The following is a 15,527-nucleotide window of genomic DNA, read 5'->3' on the forward strand; positions in this document are numbered from 1 at the left end:
TTATTGAATGAGCATGGTCGGTTGGCATATAACATTGAAGAATCAGAGAACATATATCAGAGAATTTATTGGGACAAAGGGAATGTTGTTGAAGTGGTATAAAATTGAAAATATGTGCCGAAATTATACTTTCGATGGCAAATCCTTGGCAAACGCGGGGAGTTCTTATACTTAACAAGAATAAAGGCGAGAACTATATATCCAGCCTCCTATCTTGAGAAACGGATGTATTTTCAATTTCAATAAAAATAGTAAAAATAATAACAATTGAGAGATAGGATATTTTGCACGGTTTTCTCCCAGTCGATGATCTCTGGAGGCGTGATTCCTGCGACATATCACCAGAACATCAAAATTCACTAGTTAAAATCTAAATAAACGACGAGGATGGAGCCTCATTGCGTGGTAAAAACTTTGGCACGGTCACGGGCGTGAAAACAGCACAACAAGGAATATGATTCTCCAGACGAAACAAGGGGATATCCCGTAGAAGCATGGGGGCTCACTCACCTGAAATTTAGAATCACTGCAGGACCCGATGGTATCAATGGTTTGACGAGGTCACAAATCCATGTGAGCTGATAATAACATCAGTGGGCATTATACGTACCTAGGTATATGCTCTTTTTTTTTTTTTTTTTTTTTTTTTGTCATATTTTTATTTATTAAAAAACCTTTTGTTGGACTTACAACGGTGCCCAATTGGGCTTCATGAAAGATTGAAACTCGCCCGTGGATGCTGCACCATATTTCTGTGGATACGGTCGTCGTTCGACTCGGGTGAGGACCGTAAGGCTTAACGACGACGGCCTTTGGCTGAGGTCAACGGCGCCGGATCGGATCTAATCTTATCTCCTGTCTACTGACTGATCCGAAACTTCCCACCCAATGGCCAGCGCCGAAGCCGGTCGAACTCTATGTACTTAGTTAGACAGGTACAGTCCTCCGTTCCTTGGCCAGCCGTGGTAATATAACTACAACGGAGGTCTCATTTGTCACTTACACCGTATTCATGCGAGGGTTTCCGTTTGCTTTTCAAACATGACCACACTTGAAGATTGAGCCCCCCACAGCCGGGGCCCCCCATTTTCTTACGATAATTTCCCGTCATGCATCAAGAAGGGACAGAGGAGAGCCCATGCACGAGCAAACGAGCAAAAGAAATATAGATTTACACATATCCTCCAGCATCCCAAAAGACCAAAATAGAAAAGAAAGGGTGAGATATATCAATCTATCTATCTCTATATATATGCATGTTATGACTTACAACTTGGGGGGGGGGAAAGAAAAAAAAAAGAAAAAAGAAAAAAGAAAAAAGAAAAAAGGCGTTATACAAAGGAGAATAAGTAATGAAGTAGTTGACGAACTTAGGTATTCATTAAACAAACAGTTGACATCAAAGGCTGCCTAGACAGCATCGCCCCCTGCAATACTCCTATACACCATACCGGACCCGGTCCGATTCCTCCTTGAGCTCGTCATGAGCGGCATATCGAACATGCTATTATAATTTACAACCTCGCCATCCAACATCGCGCTCCCTGTATCTCTCTTGCCAAAATACGACGCACTGTCGCACCAAAAGTCTTTGCAATTCGTAACAATACCGCGGGAGAACGGATTTCTATTCCGACCCCCACCACGCCGCTCCAGTCCATCCTGAGCAGTGACCACGAAGGTATCCAGCCCCAGCAGCTTTTTCCATTGTGCTAAACAACCGTGGCTATGCCGGTGGAGAGGGGCCCGGCGATGTGGTGGTGTTGTCGTAGGTAGCATTGCCGGGTTCGGTCCTTGACCAGTAGCAGAAAGGCCTCTCATATCTACAGAAGTGGTTCCTGTTGTAATGGCGGATGCTATGGCTTGCGACGCTGGGCTGGCATAGTTTAGGGTGTGGCCCCGCATATTTTCATACGTGGTCTGGTTCCGGGAGATCTGGACTAGCTGGACAAGACAGAGCATGGTAACCCATATCAGCTGCAGGCCAATCCATAACGTGAGGACAATGGTAAAAGTATCTCGAGTGACGATGCTACACAGAAATGAGGAAAGGATGTTACATTCGGCGTTGGATGGGGCGGGAATGGAGTCGATATCTGGACTTTTGTAAGTATTTATTGATTCCCATGTTCTGTGCTCCTAAATATTAGACTTACGTGCCAGTACTAGTTGTATAAATATGATAATGCCAATTTCCATGCTGAAGATATACAAAAGAAAATGGCGCAGGTTATTTGCGCCAACACAATTGTCGATCCACGGGCAATGGCTAAAAGTTTTCCAATCAGTTGCTTTAATCTGATGAAAACTTTTGAATTATAGGACTTACTGGTCATGCTTTGATACGCAACGCTTGCAACGCCTACAATGTTTACTCCGTAGAGGCTTTCTAATCATACAGTATACACAAAAGTTGTCTTCGTCAAACTTCCAGAGCTCAAATAGGTCTGTTATAGTGTTCCTCTGTTGGTTCCTGCTTCCAAGTTTAGGGACATAGCCCGGATCCTCGAGCATGGAAATGCCATAAAAATATGCTGTCAAGCAGACAAATATCGCAAAGAAAAAGTTCAAAATCGGATGGGAAGAGTATGTATCTATTGCGAAGTATTAGCCACAAGCTCAAATCCTTTCCAAAAAATTGGTTTGGGTCTTACTTACTTGGGAGGACCTTGACCAGCCAGCGGACGCCCACCCAAAATAGTGATCCAGCAAATACGCCTGCTAAGAACGGCTAATATAGAGGGATCGCGTTAGCATCGAATATATAGTCCGGGCCCAATCAGTACGGCATGAGACAAATTAAACTGATTTATGGGCGTTTTGCGCCAGGAATAAACCTACCGTTCGTTGCAACACCCTGTACTCCGGAGGTCCCAGATTAGCAACCTGCTGTGCAATCCACTGCATGCCAAGAACAATCACGATGGTGGTGGGAACAGCAACATATATCACCATATTGCTGAGAGTGAAAATAGACAAAAGGATAACAAAAAAGGGCCAGAAGAAGAAAAATTTCGACGTGAACTGCTTCGTCCGTATAAAGTTGGTTAGACCGAATGGTAGAGCTCTAAGATTCCCCTCCCGATCATAACCACATTCATTTAGAGCCCGATGCCACACGTTCGTCGTCTTCATTTCATCTGCCACTACTGCTGGCGTCTTGCCGTCTCTTGTCTTTGCAAATCGATCCGACCCGTACTCGATAATCTTTTGAACGCAAGCCGGGGAACCTTTCACCAATGCCCAGTGCAATGGTGACAATCCCCCTTCGTCCACAGCGTTCACATTAGCTCCCCATCGTAGAAAGAGATCCACGCATGCCGGAAAGCCCTTGTACGCTGCCCACATCAGGCCGGTATGGCCTTGAGGATCTGTCACGTCCACTGGGATTTCTTGGTGTAGGAGGAGGACGAGGAGAAACGCATTCCCGTCGATGGCAGCAAGATGTAATATATTATACCCTTGGATATCGGTCAATAGAGGATCTGCGCCATGCTGCAGAAGTAGGTTCACGATGTAATAGTGGCAGCGCTGAGCTGCCCACATAGCTGCTGTAGCTACGGACTCACCCCCTTTCGCATCCACCTCGGCGCCGGAGTCGAGCAAGAACTTGCAAAGGGCATACTGATTGTTTATTGCGGCCCACTAGAGGAAATCAGACGTTTAAATTGAAAATGTTAGCCTCCGATAGCCGTTCCAGTAAACAGTTTCCAATGACCTTAACCAAAAAACCAGACAATGGCGTCAGTATATGCACTCACATGCAACGGTGTAATACCCTCTTCATCTTTATATTTGGCATCGTATTTTCCCTTTTCGAATAACTTTTGTATTGTCCCGATTTCTCCCAGCCTGGCCAGTTGCATGATATCCTCCTCAACAGGGATGGATGGGTTTGGGTGGGTAGTGCCGCCGTTGGCATCGCTTGGCCTGATGTCCTTTAATTCGAGGTCATTTTCTCGAGTCGAGAGTTTCGGTGGGGCAGCTGACGCCTTTCCGGTCGCAAGAGACGTGGAGCTGGAGTTTCTATCTATGAAGCTTTGAGCGTCGCGAGATGATGATGAGGAGTGCATGGCTCATTCTTTCAAGTGGCCTACGGTAGGGAGAGCGGAGGAGGGAGAAATGCGACGTGGAGTGGAATGACGGGCTGTTCTGTACTTCAGTTGAGAATGAGGATCATCTCGCCATTCACATAAAGAAATAGAAAGGAAAAGGAGATATAATATGAAAGATATGGTTTGATTATTGGAGAGGGAGAGTTATTCTCCTGTTGTAGGTACGGGCTGCGGTCCCGGAGAAATTTGAGGCTGGAATTAAAAATATGAATTACGAGGCTGGTTGAGATGGACTTGTATTGCGCAACCCCCATCTTTCAAGTGGTTGAAGGGCTTAGATTAACTGAATATTTAATATCTACAAAACCTATAAGAAATAAAATAAGAATTGTAATCAATGTATATTGCTTTAAATCGTTTTATAACTTGAATAAATCAATTCTTGATTAATTTCTGTCTGCTGGCATCAAACACTGTTTTTCGCAAGCATATTTCTATCGTAATTCTCCACCGAGCAGCGAGCATCTAACTATCTCACTGAGCGAGTCACAATTCCGGAACAGCATATTTTATGGATTTTAATCTGAAATATCTACACTCAGCAGCAACTAATTAAATTAAATTAAATTACACTGGGTTGAGAACATCTTAGCCTTGTATGTTCAATTGTGCCGCAATTGCTGCATCTTTGTGACACTGAGTGTGCTCTGCTGCTGGCAGCACAAAGGATTGAATGAATGACAAAATGTCAATCATTCAACAAGCTTAACAGATGAGAAAACAAGCTGAGCAGCATCCTCTCTGATTAATCCTTCTTCACGCATCGAATTCTGTGACTAGATCTCTTGCACTTTTACTTCTCTTTCTCATTCATAGTAAATATATCCTGGTATCACTTTCTTATAATAGTGATATTGATCATTCTGTATTTTGCAGATCTTGATAATTTAATAATAATTTAAGTCTTTCACTAGACTTTGGAATAAACTTCCAAGCTTTTGTTTTATAAGATTTTTGATTTTAACTAACTGGTTAGTTAGTTTAACTAACGTAATTCCACACCGAGCGAGACACCCCAGCGAGCGAGACACCATTTCAAAATATCATCTAATTTAACTACCCTTCCACTTCAACACGCAATTATGCCACCAATTCGCAATAAAATTTCTTCAAATTCTATTGAGAGAGAGGGGAGGCTTGAACTCGCGATAAAATCTATTCAAAATAATAAAAAACTCTCAATTCGTGAAGCTGCACACCTATTTAATGTTTCATCTTCTACTCTTGGTCATCAACTGAGTGGCAGACCTGCATGGGTGAATTTACACTCAAATTCACATAAATTGACTCAGACTGAAGAGGATAGGCTAGTTGAATGGGTGCTGGACCATGTTAAATGAGGATTTCCCCCCCCAGCTGGCATTTGTTGAGGATATGGCTAATTATCTTCTTACCTTACAGAATTCCATCACCTCCACCACCTCTCCCCCCTGGGTCAGCAAGAACTGGATTTCAAGACTGATTAAATGCTGTACAGAGCTTCAAAGCTGGTATTCCAGACACTGTAATCATGAACAAGCCAAATGTGAAGATATCAGGGTTATACAGGATTGGTTTAAGACCTTGGAGGCTACAATTGCTGAGCATGGGATTCTGTCAGAGGATATATACAACTTTGATGAGACTGACTTTGCCATGGGGCTCTGTGCCACTACTAAGGTCATCACCAGTGCTGAGTGCTATGGCTGGGCAAAGCTTCTACAGCCTGGGAATTGTGAATGAGTGACTGTGATTGAGGCAGTCAATGCGTCAGGATGGGCCCTATCCCCATACATCATTCTCAAAGGGCAGATCCTACAGGAAGGCTTGTTTGACAGGCTCCCAGACGGCTGGAGACTTGATTTAGCCCTAATGGTTGGACTACAGATGAGATAGGAGTCAAATAGCTTACTAGGCTGTTTATTCCTGCTGCAAATCCACGCAGGGTTGGCACCTATAGTCCTCTTATTCTGGACGGGCACGGCAGTCATCTTACCCCAGAATTTGATCAAATCTGCAAGGATAATGCTATTATATGTCTTTGCATGCCATCTCACTCATCACATCTCTTACAGCCACTAGACGTGAGTGTTTTTGCAGTCTTAAAGTGAGCATATGGGGGTCTAGTTCAACAGTGAATGCGGCTAGGATTTAATGCTATTCAGAAGGCAGATTTCTTAGAGACTTATCCTGCAGTGCACGCTGAAGCCTTCAAACTGCAGACTATTCAAAATGGCTTCAAAGCTACTGGAATAGTGCTCTTTCAACCTGACTACATTCTCCAGTAGCTGGATATTCAACTCTGGACCCCTACCCCCCTACGCAGCAGCTCTAGCAATTCAACCACGTCCTGAGTGCTTCAAACACCTAGTAATTCCTGGCAATTACACCAGCAGGCAAATAAGATCAAATACTTAGTGAAAGGTCAGCCTCAAGGCTTTATAAAAGGCTTTGATCAAATTATCAAGGCCTGTGAACATGGAATGGTCAGCACCACTATTCTAAAGAAGCAATACCAGGATATATTCAACACGAATGAGATAGAGAAGCAAAAGCAGACTAGATCTAGACATCAGATTCAACATGCAGGGGGTCTCACTAGGCAGGAAGCTCAGGATCTTATTATTCCACCTGCTGCACCTGTTGAACAGTCTATCATTCAACCTTCTGAGCCTGCAGTCTCTAGGGCCTAGGCCATTCTCAGAAGCACCACAGCAGTGCAGCAACTGCAATTTACCTGGCCATAAAAGAACAAGATGCCTTCAATCTAGTGTAATTTAATTTACTTTAATTAGGGGGAGGTGGGTGTAGATATTTCAGGTTAAAATCTAGTTAGTTAGGATACGGTGGTTTTAGTATCTCACTCACTAGGGTGTCTCGCTCAGTGTGGAATTACATTAACTAGTTAACTAGTTAGTTATTTGACTACTTATAACTAATACTGATAAAATAAAATACTTTTGATTCTGTATAATTAATATTCATAATTTTATAATTTTCTGAATTATATATAATTTTTCATTATACTTAACTACAGTAATAACTTTAAAATTATATAAAATCTTATTATAAAATCAGTTTTAATAAATTTTAAAATATTATTTTTATGAAATTTATATTTTTAAATAGTTTTATATGTCATTTTTAATTAATATTATATAACTTTTAAATTATTCTACTTAATTTATTAATAGAATATACAGTAATTAGAGTATATATAGTTAAAAATAATACATAACAAATCAAGATCCTTATTTAACTTCAAAAAAAATAATAAAATCAAGAATATATATTTAATATAAAATCTATTCTATTTTGAATAGAAATTTTAATTAAATTAAAAAACTTTACTTATCTATATTTAATAGTTATTTAAAATTAATTTTTTTTTTCAATCTTTATTAATTTATGATTATTTATATATGTTTCTAAGCATAATTTGATATCAATAGGTCATTTGTATAGAATAGATTTAGAAATCTTATATATCTTTAAAGCTTTTATCTTTAATATATTTTTTTAAATTTACATGCAGAAATAATCAACTATATATAAGATCTTTAAGATAAAAGTATTTTGAAGAAAATAATAAAGAAATAATATGTTAAAGATAGTTGAGTTGAATATTTGACAATTTTTGAAGAGAATTAATCACTTAGTAGTATCCATTACTTAGTGATGAAGTATATTTTATCAACTTATGCTATATAATCAACTTTATATTCATGAACTTGTTAGAGTCATTGACTCAACAAGTATAAGAAAATTAATAATGATAATAATTTTTAATTCTTTATAGTTTTATTAAATAAAATATTAATTTTATTAAAGTCATAAATATCTTAAATCTGAGTTTGTATATAGTTATTATATTTTTTAAATAATTATATGTATTTTTATATTTTATTTAATTATGATTATAATATTTGAAATAATCACTTTAATGTGTTATGACTCAAATTAGAATCAAGATATAAATAAAATAAAAGCTTTAATTCATCTATCTAACTAGATAGCTGCAATAAGAATACTAAACTGAGAATTAAAATATTGAAATGAATGAGCAGCTTGAATAAGAATTGAAGCAGATCAATTTGAGACAACTGAATATAATTGAGGTTAAAGTGAATTAATCTTAATTCATTTTACCAGCAACTGCGTCATAACATAATGCTTTGAATAAAATTTAATTAATTTAAAATTATGTTTCTATTAATCTATAAGAAAGAGCTTATAGAGTGTTTTTGTAAAAATAAATGATTAGTTATATTTCTTTTAAATATCAGCTATAAGAGTAAATCCTATTTTATTAAATTTGAAATTTTTTGAACAGCTTATTCTTCAGATTAAGTCAATCTTTATATAAGTCTAACTAAACTAGTTAGTTAATAGTTAACTTACATGTTAGTTAACTAGTTATATTTTACAGATTAGTCATGAAATTTATTCATAAGTTAAGTTTTATATATCATTTAAATAACCTTTCTTGTGAGTTCAAGTCTTTCCTCTTCAATAAATTTTCTTGCACTTTTATTGAGAATTGATAGGGATTTGGCTTCCTCTATAAAGGGCAGAGCTTCAGTAGTAAGGGGCTTTATATGAGGATGATTGTGGCACCGCCTCGATAGTAGTTACACGAATAATGTGGGAACGCTGCCTTGATAGCGCCGCTCCGATAGCGCTGCTTCGATCGTACGAAGGCAGAGCCTGAGTATATCATGAGGGTTAGGGCATAGCGCTTTATAACTTCTGCACACTGTATTCCTATTATATATCTTTATTCAACCTCACCACCCACAGCACCAGTTGGTAGGAGTAGATTAGGGGGTAGGATTACGGTTAGTTATAGGTAAAGGTCTCAGAACATGATAAAATCACTAGTTATCATCAAGAGCATATAGAGATGAGTAAGTGTGAGAATGACTAGTATATGTAGTTTTAATGTTGGAGTGTCATGGTTTACATCTTAAATTCACACCCGGAAGGTTTCCTGGCCGAGATTTCAAATCGCGTTCAACTTTTTTAAAATATGTTCAACTGAACGGTCTAGGAGAGCTATACATATGAGGCTGAAATCCAATCTTTTGTATGATTGGAGAAGCCCTGGGGTTATGTAGTTACAGCGCAATACATACATGAGAGAGAAAGTCTGCCAAAAATGTTCAAATGAAAACAGAAGCTGTGGCTCACGAATGTAAAAAGGAGGTGCCATACCGCAAAATCCATGGAAGAGAGCCATAAAAAAAAAAGAAAAGAGAAGAGAAAAAAGAAGAAAAACTTAAATATCCGACTCAACTCAGTATATCCGACATCCATGATCTATATTTTAGAGCAAATCCGTTCAAGAATTCAACAACCAAAAGTTCTCCCGAAAACATCCACCCCACAGGTGTTGCCCGAAAACGGTAGAAATAAAAATCCTATCTTGCCCCCTCCCGATATGCCTCGATTTCACGAAACATCATCTCAACGTCGACTTTCAAGTCATAATCCATCAAGAAGCAAAAGTTAATCTCAAGCCTAGCCAGCTCACGTTCCGTCACTCCCCCAACCTTAGCAAACCGCCTGTGTCGATAACAAAGATCCTCCATCATTTTTGATGCCACCCGAAGCCCCCCTAAAATGAGACGATGCATGTTACGAGGCGTCACGTAGATGATTTTCTCCACTGTTGCCATATATATAATGTAATGGCTCGTCGCCAAATATACTGCTGTTGACATCGGGCAGTAACGGTGAAGTCGGAGAAGATACTCTTCCAGGGTTAGTGAGGAAATCTGCTTGCTGTAAAAGCTCTTTATCAATATCCTTGGTGAATCGATTTCACGCTGTTCTCTGCCGGTCTCCGCGTTGGCATATGCCTGGAGGTTGTTGTTGTTTTTGTTGTTGATGATGATGGTGTTGTTGTTGTTGTTGTTGTTGTTGTTGCTGCTGCTGCTGCTGCTGCTGTTTTTCCCCGTAGGAGAGTTGATACAGCTTTCGTCCGGGGGAATGAATTCCCCAACGGGTGTCGATGAGGGGACATCACCGGTAGATTTGGCAAGTCTGTCCACGCGTGCGCACAGTACCTTCAAGGCTGATTCAGCGGAAAGGTTGAATACTTCCGCATCACGAGATAGTTTAACATCATCCACAGCAGTACATTGCTGAGGAAGCGGGCTTGGAGTAAGAGAGAGCTGGCGCAAAGGTGTTGACAAATCGCCTGTCATGTCCTCTTTTTGTTCCTGGTTTCGTCTGCTCATTCTGAGGTTGCTTTCCATCCATTTGAGGCTTTAGCATGGGAAGTGCGTGGGTTGTTGCATTTATTCCCTTGCCAGGTAAGGTATTCACAAATAAACAGTGACAGGTATTTGAATTCAGCTATTAGTTGAAGGTGCCCTCTGTGTACTAGAGCTTGCATTGTTCGTGGCAAGGTATCGTTAAAATATTGTGACAGACACGTCTTCCGATGGCAATAAATGAGGACTAAAATGTCGAATTGGTGATCAGATTGATCAAACGGTCCTATATATCCAATCCGAGATACCTTATTCACCAGTGAACAAATTTGGCAAATTGCGTTAAATCAAAGGCGGCGAGAAAGTATTAAATCTTTCCAAGTCTCCCACAAACAAAAGTTGGGATTGTGTCCATAACAAAGCGAGAAAGGGACAACTGAACACCGAGACGGGCAGCTCAAATCCTGGAGATAGTAAGTCTTCAAACGAAAAAAGAGAAACAGAGAGGAAGGGATTTTTTGTTTAGCAGTGATGAAAACAGCAGCTTCACTGCATTTCAAGGCAGGACTGTGAAGAGCAACTGTCAGAGCAAAACTAGAAAGCAGGAAGCTGAGAGATAAGATTCCAAAAGATAGAAACGATGAGGAACTACATACTAGGCATTCTCCTATTCTTTTTCTTTTGAAAGTCCCCCATTGACGGCTGTTCTACTTAGTACTTGATTTTCTGATGTCAATTTCTTCTCGTTTAAAATCCACAAGGAGACTTTTGGGAAATAACCAAGGTCACATGATTTCCTAACCAGGGTCTGGTAGCCTCAACATTCATGGATACAACCGTAAAAGAAAAATTTTGTGCCATTGTAATACTTTAGATATTATTGGACTGGCATTTAAACACCAATTCATCTGAGAGGAGTTTGAAAGCCCATGGGCTCCTCACCCTTCCGTAAGTAACTGGTTTGGACCAGCTCTATTAGCGGGAAGACCAAAACGACCCAATCAAAAAGTGAAAGGCACAAATGAGAAACAAATTCCATCAATGGCTTTGAACAATAACATAGCTCATCCCCACCTCTCCATAAACTTCTTCTGCGCCTTGTCTTCTCCATGCAAGATATCAACATTAAGACCATCAATTCCCTTGCGGAGGGTTTCAATCTGGCACTCCAAAGAACTGATTCTCTGCTCCGGCGCATCATCAGCCATAGAAACCTCGAATTTTGAATCTGCATAGAGAGCCGAATGCAGTAGCTGTGCGGCTTGTTCAGCTGGCCCCAAATGCACAGAGAGCGGCGACTCCGCGGTAGATTGTAGATTCTGAAGCATCTCCAGCATGTGCTGCTTTTTCTCATCAAGTGATGCTGATGCGTCTTCAGCTAATCCACTTTCCACAAGATCAACAATGGAAATCCCGAGTCGACGCAGAAGCTGTTCTAGGGCTTTCGAGCCATGGTCAAGAGGGAGGGAGATGGAGCTCTTTCGCTCCGTATTTCCGGGTGTCGAAGGTGCATATGATAGTCGGGATATTTGTTTTTGTGCTGTGGTGCTTTTACTTGTCTGCTGCTCCGATTGTTTCTTATTTTGTTCGTATGTGTATTTGGTAGACAGATAATTTATAGCTATCCGATGGGATTGTCGTTTAATCAGTCTTTCAGTTATTCTTTCCGCAGATTGGGTTAACTGAATTATTGTATCCAAAATCTGTTTTGAGATTCGCTTTTAACATTAAATTCGCTGCGCCTGGAGGAGACGTTAAAAGAGGGATGATGATACACCAGGGTACGAACCTGTTCCAATTGCTGTTGAGAAGTCGACCGAGTTTCCGTGCTGCGACTCTGAAGAGCCCGAAGTATCGGAACCTTGAATTGTTGCTGAGTGGTCATCTCTGCGAGAATCTCAATCTCAGAGTATAACGAGTTGATCTCCTCTTGAAGAGTTGCCAACGGGGTGTTCTTGTCTTCATCCTGATCCGCCCCGGAAGCGCCGTTATGGACAGCTTCAAGGTAGAGTCGATCCAACCGGGAGCGAACTTCCTCTGCAAGATATCCAGCAAGTTTTGCAGTGAGTTGGGTAGCTCGCGTACTAAGTTCCTTGTCATCTCCATCTATTTGAACGGTGGATGCAATCCTTTCCAACCCTAGCATGGATCGGTCGTCATCCTTCAGTTTGCCTGCTAACATGGGGAGTAAGGTACTAGACTCAGTGGACAACAAAGCTTGCACAGCGCCGAGAGACGTCTCAAATTCGTGGGTGAGATCTTCAACCTACGAAAATATCAACCATTTTGTACACGTAAACTTCGATAAGAAAAGCATGCAAAAGAGAGCGGAGCGGAGCTGGGTGTAATACAGTAACATCGGTTTGCTGCCTCTCCAGCGCATGTTTCTTATTCAATTGTCCCCATGCTCTTGATTCCCGTTGGCGTGACTGATTTGCATTTCGAATCTGGGATTTAAGTTCCTTGCACTGCAGTTTCAATGTCTCTGTTTGGTTCTCAATGGCTGCTGTGGACGCCCTGAGAGATCCAATCGCGTCACGAATTTCATCGTCGAGGAACGGTCTTGTCGAGGAAATTTCTTGACCTTGTAGGATACCCTTGAGGGACCCAGTCGCTTCTAATTTCGCATACCTAACAAACAACGAAGAAATTAATTAATACGGTCTAGTTAAAGAATCCAGTTGTTTGCTGGGGAAAACCACCGCGGACAGATGTCGATTCCCTTACAAGGTAGATTCCTCCTTCGACAACAGGTTATCTGGGCCAAGATGACTTTCTATCCATTTGCAAGACTCGGCATCTGTTAGAGCCGCAGCAATCTCATCACGTTTAACAGGAATACTTCGTTCCCTGAATGCATTTGTAACCTTCTCCTGCAGTGATGTTTGGTTGATTTCCATGGTCGTCGTTCCACTGTACTGTTGTGAAGTTTATTAATTAGTTAATGCATTGGAAATAAGGGTTGGCGTATTATTGATTAACTAAGCAGACGAGATGGATGAAGCTAATGGACACAGTTCGTTCAATGGAACTTTAACCTTCATTTAACAAAATTTCAATTTAACAATAACAAAATAGGGCCATGGCTATTCTGTATTTGGTACGAGAACACATACACACACACACACACACACACACACTCTCTCTCTCTCTCTCTCTCTCTCTCTCTCTCTGAATGTACATACAATTGGGTTGCCTTTAATCAAGACAAGACGCTGTCAACCCCCATAGCTTCTCTATTCCGCCTTTTTACAAATAACTAATTTAGTTAACTAACTAGTTAACTAAGTGCCTGGTCAAGTGTTGGGTGATGTCATTGGGAATTTCGTTGGTTGTAACTGTTTGGGCTAATTATGATGAAAAGAAAAATCAAAATTTCCCCTATAATATGCTGTGAGCTGAAGACGCTCAAAAAGTTTTCAGAGTCAAGGGAAGAGAACCAAGTCACAGTTGCTGGACTAGCAATGTTTCCCCAAGCTGTTAGAGAGCAAAAAAGATCAAAAATGTCAAACAGCGCCAAATGCAAGATGAAATGCGACTTTCAAAACATAGGAAAATAGCCAATATGGGCGGGTCGGTACATTCCCCGCTGTCAGTGTTGTACCCCTTCCGGGACCTGAATGTTTGTTCGTCCCGTCGTGAGGATTCGGATAGGACCAAGATGTCACCACGAAGATGAAGTAAACCAGTACAAGCAGCGCTCCTTCCAGGTAATTCAACTTACCGTCCCCGAAGAAAGTTGCCAACAACAAGATTGGAGAGTAACGTTACGAGCAAGACAACCATGAACACATTTCGGAGTTCAAGAAAATCGAAGGCACAGCTTCTCTGGACTTAGCTATCCGAATTGGGGGTCAACCTGGAAGATTCTCGGGGCACTCGAAAGAGCGCGAAGCAGAAGGAGATCGGAGCGTCATTCTGGGACGGAATCCTTATTCCTCTCTGTTCAAAACGAGAGACGTGCGAGCTTTTTTATCTCCGTTCAAAAAAGACAACATACCGTTAACCCAAGCACTTCTTCTGGCAAGGAATATTGGTGCCCGCAGTTAAGGACTTGCCGTAAAGCAAACCTGCAATCGAGAGACCTTTGCATGTGAGAAATTTCCACGTTCTACCTTCAGTTCCAGGATTGGCGAGGCTGGTCAGAAAATGAATAAGAAGCGCACCCTATCTAGATAAGCAATAATTGAAGGGTCAACCACACAACAAGTAAAAGAGTATAATATAAAGAGCGAAGAGAAAAATCGCACAACGAAAGAGAGATGTAGATATATAGAGGAAAATCACATAAGAAAAAGCTTCCGTCAGTTCTCCATGACATCCATGGGTTTGACTGAGGAAATAATCAATTGCGCTGAAGCCTGTAGCAACGTAGTTACAAGTCACAAGCCCAGACAGTAACAACTTATTTGCTCCGACAACTAACTATTTAAAAGCAAGTCTCCCTAAATCCAACCACAACAGCTGGACTTCTAAACACGATTATTTCTCAATCCCATCACAACCTCACAAGCGAACTGCCATGGGGACCTTTAACTTATTTCATTTCATTTATTTATTTATTTATTATTATTATTGTTGTTGTTGTTGTTGTTGCTATTATTATTACTACTACTATTTTACCAACTTCCAGCCCCTTTAGCAGCACAGTTTGTGTCAAGGAAATTGCATGTTCAAAATAAAACCTGAATCATTGATGATTCATTGATGATTCATTAAGTGACTTGAACCCAGCACACTTGACTTTTTCAGCCATTATTTGAAGCTTATCAGTTTTGAATTTATTTTCCCCCCTTTTTGTGACATCTTGAGGAAGAGATGTCAATTCTATTAATAATTCAGTGTGAAAGGGGCCTGGGAACATATTCAAGAATGACGGAATAATTGCTCCACACTCTTTTGTTTCACAATGAGCAAACACATCAGCTTGATGTAAACTTTTTATCTAGGTAAGAATTGGCTAACTAAGCACTTTGTGGACCTCAAAGTTTCATCACAAACTCCACCAGAAGCCCCTTAGGTGTGGTGGATGGATGGATGCATGCATGCATGCATGGATGGATGAGAAAACAACTAGATGAAAAAGAAAGAACAAATCTAACATTGATGTAATTTATGAATTTATGCAATGGACAAAGAAAAGACAGTGTCCGTATAAGACTGTGATAGCCCGACTGGATACTAATAGTTACTCTAGATGCATGTGTATAAAGGA

The 15,527-nt window shown here is 40.5% G+C and overlaps 3 protein-coding genes across 3 annotated transcripts; all 3 read right to left on the reverse strand.

Moving 5' to 3' along the window:
- Nucleotides 1-1,410: 1,410 nt before the first annotated feature.
- Nucleotides 1,411-4,073, reverse strand: PADG_05297 (uncharacterized protein; the record flags this gene model as incomplete). The annotated part of the gene is made up of 6 exons (XM_010762373.1): nt 1,411-2,096; nt 2,157-2,269; nt 2,330-2,594; nt 2,659-2,731; nt 2,842-3,645; nt 3,762-4,073. 6 exons carry the CDS (start codon nt 4,071-4,073, stop codon nt 1,411-1,413), a joined length of 2,253 nt encoding a protein of 750 aa, XP_010760675.1.
- Nucleotides 4,074-9,514: 5,441 nt separating this feature from the next.
- PADG_05298 (uncharacterized protein) lies at nt 9,515-10,336 on the reverse strand (the record flags this gene model as incomplete). The annotated part of the gene is made up of 1 exon (XM_010762648.1): nt 9,515-10,336. The coding sequence occupies one exon, from the start codon at nt 10,334-10,336 to the stop codon at nt 9,515-9,517; it is 822 nt and encodes a 273-aa protein (XP_010760950.1).
- Nucleotides 10,337-11,376: 1,040 nt separating this feature from the next.
- Nucleotides 11,377-13,212, reverse strand: PADG_05299 (uncharacterized protein; the record flags this gene model as incomplete). Its single annotated transcript, XM_010762374.1, has 4 exons — nt 11,377-12,015; nt 12,102-12,578; nt 12,664-12,943; nt 13,040-13,212. The coding sequence occupies 4 exons, from the start codon at nt 13,210-13,212 to the stop codon at nt 11,377-11,379; spliced, it is 1,569 nt and encodes a 522-aa protein (XP_010760676.1).
- Nucleotides 13,213-15,527: the final 2,315 nt, after the last annotated feature.

The sequence above is a fragment of the Paracoccidioides brasiliensis genome (genome assembly GCF_000150735.1).
Source record: "Paracoccidioides brasiliensis Pb18 unplaced genomic scaffold supercont2.6, whole genome shotgun sequence".
Lineage (NCBI taxonomy): Eukaryota > Fungi > Ascomycota > Eurotiomycetes > Onygenales > Ajellomycetaceae > Paracoccidioides > Paracoccidioides brasiliensis.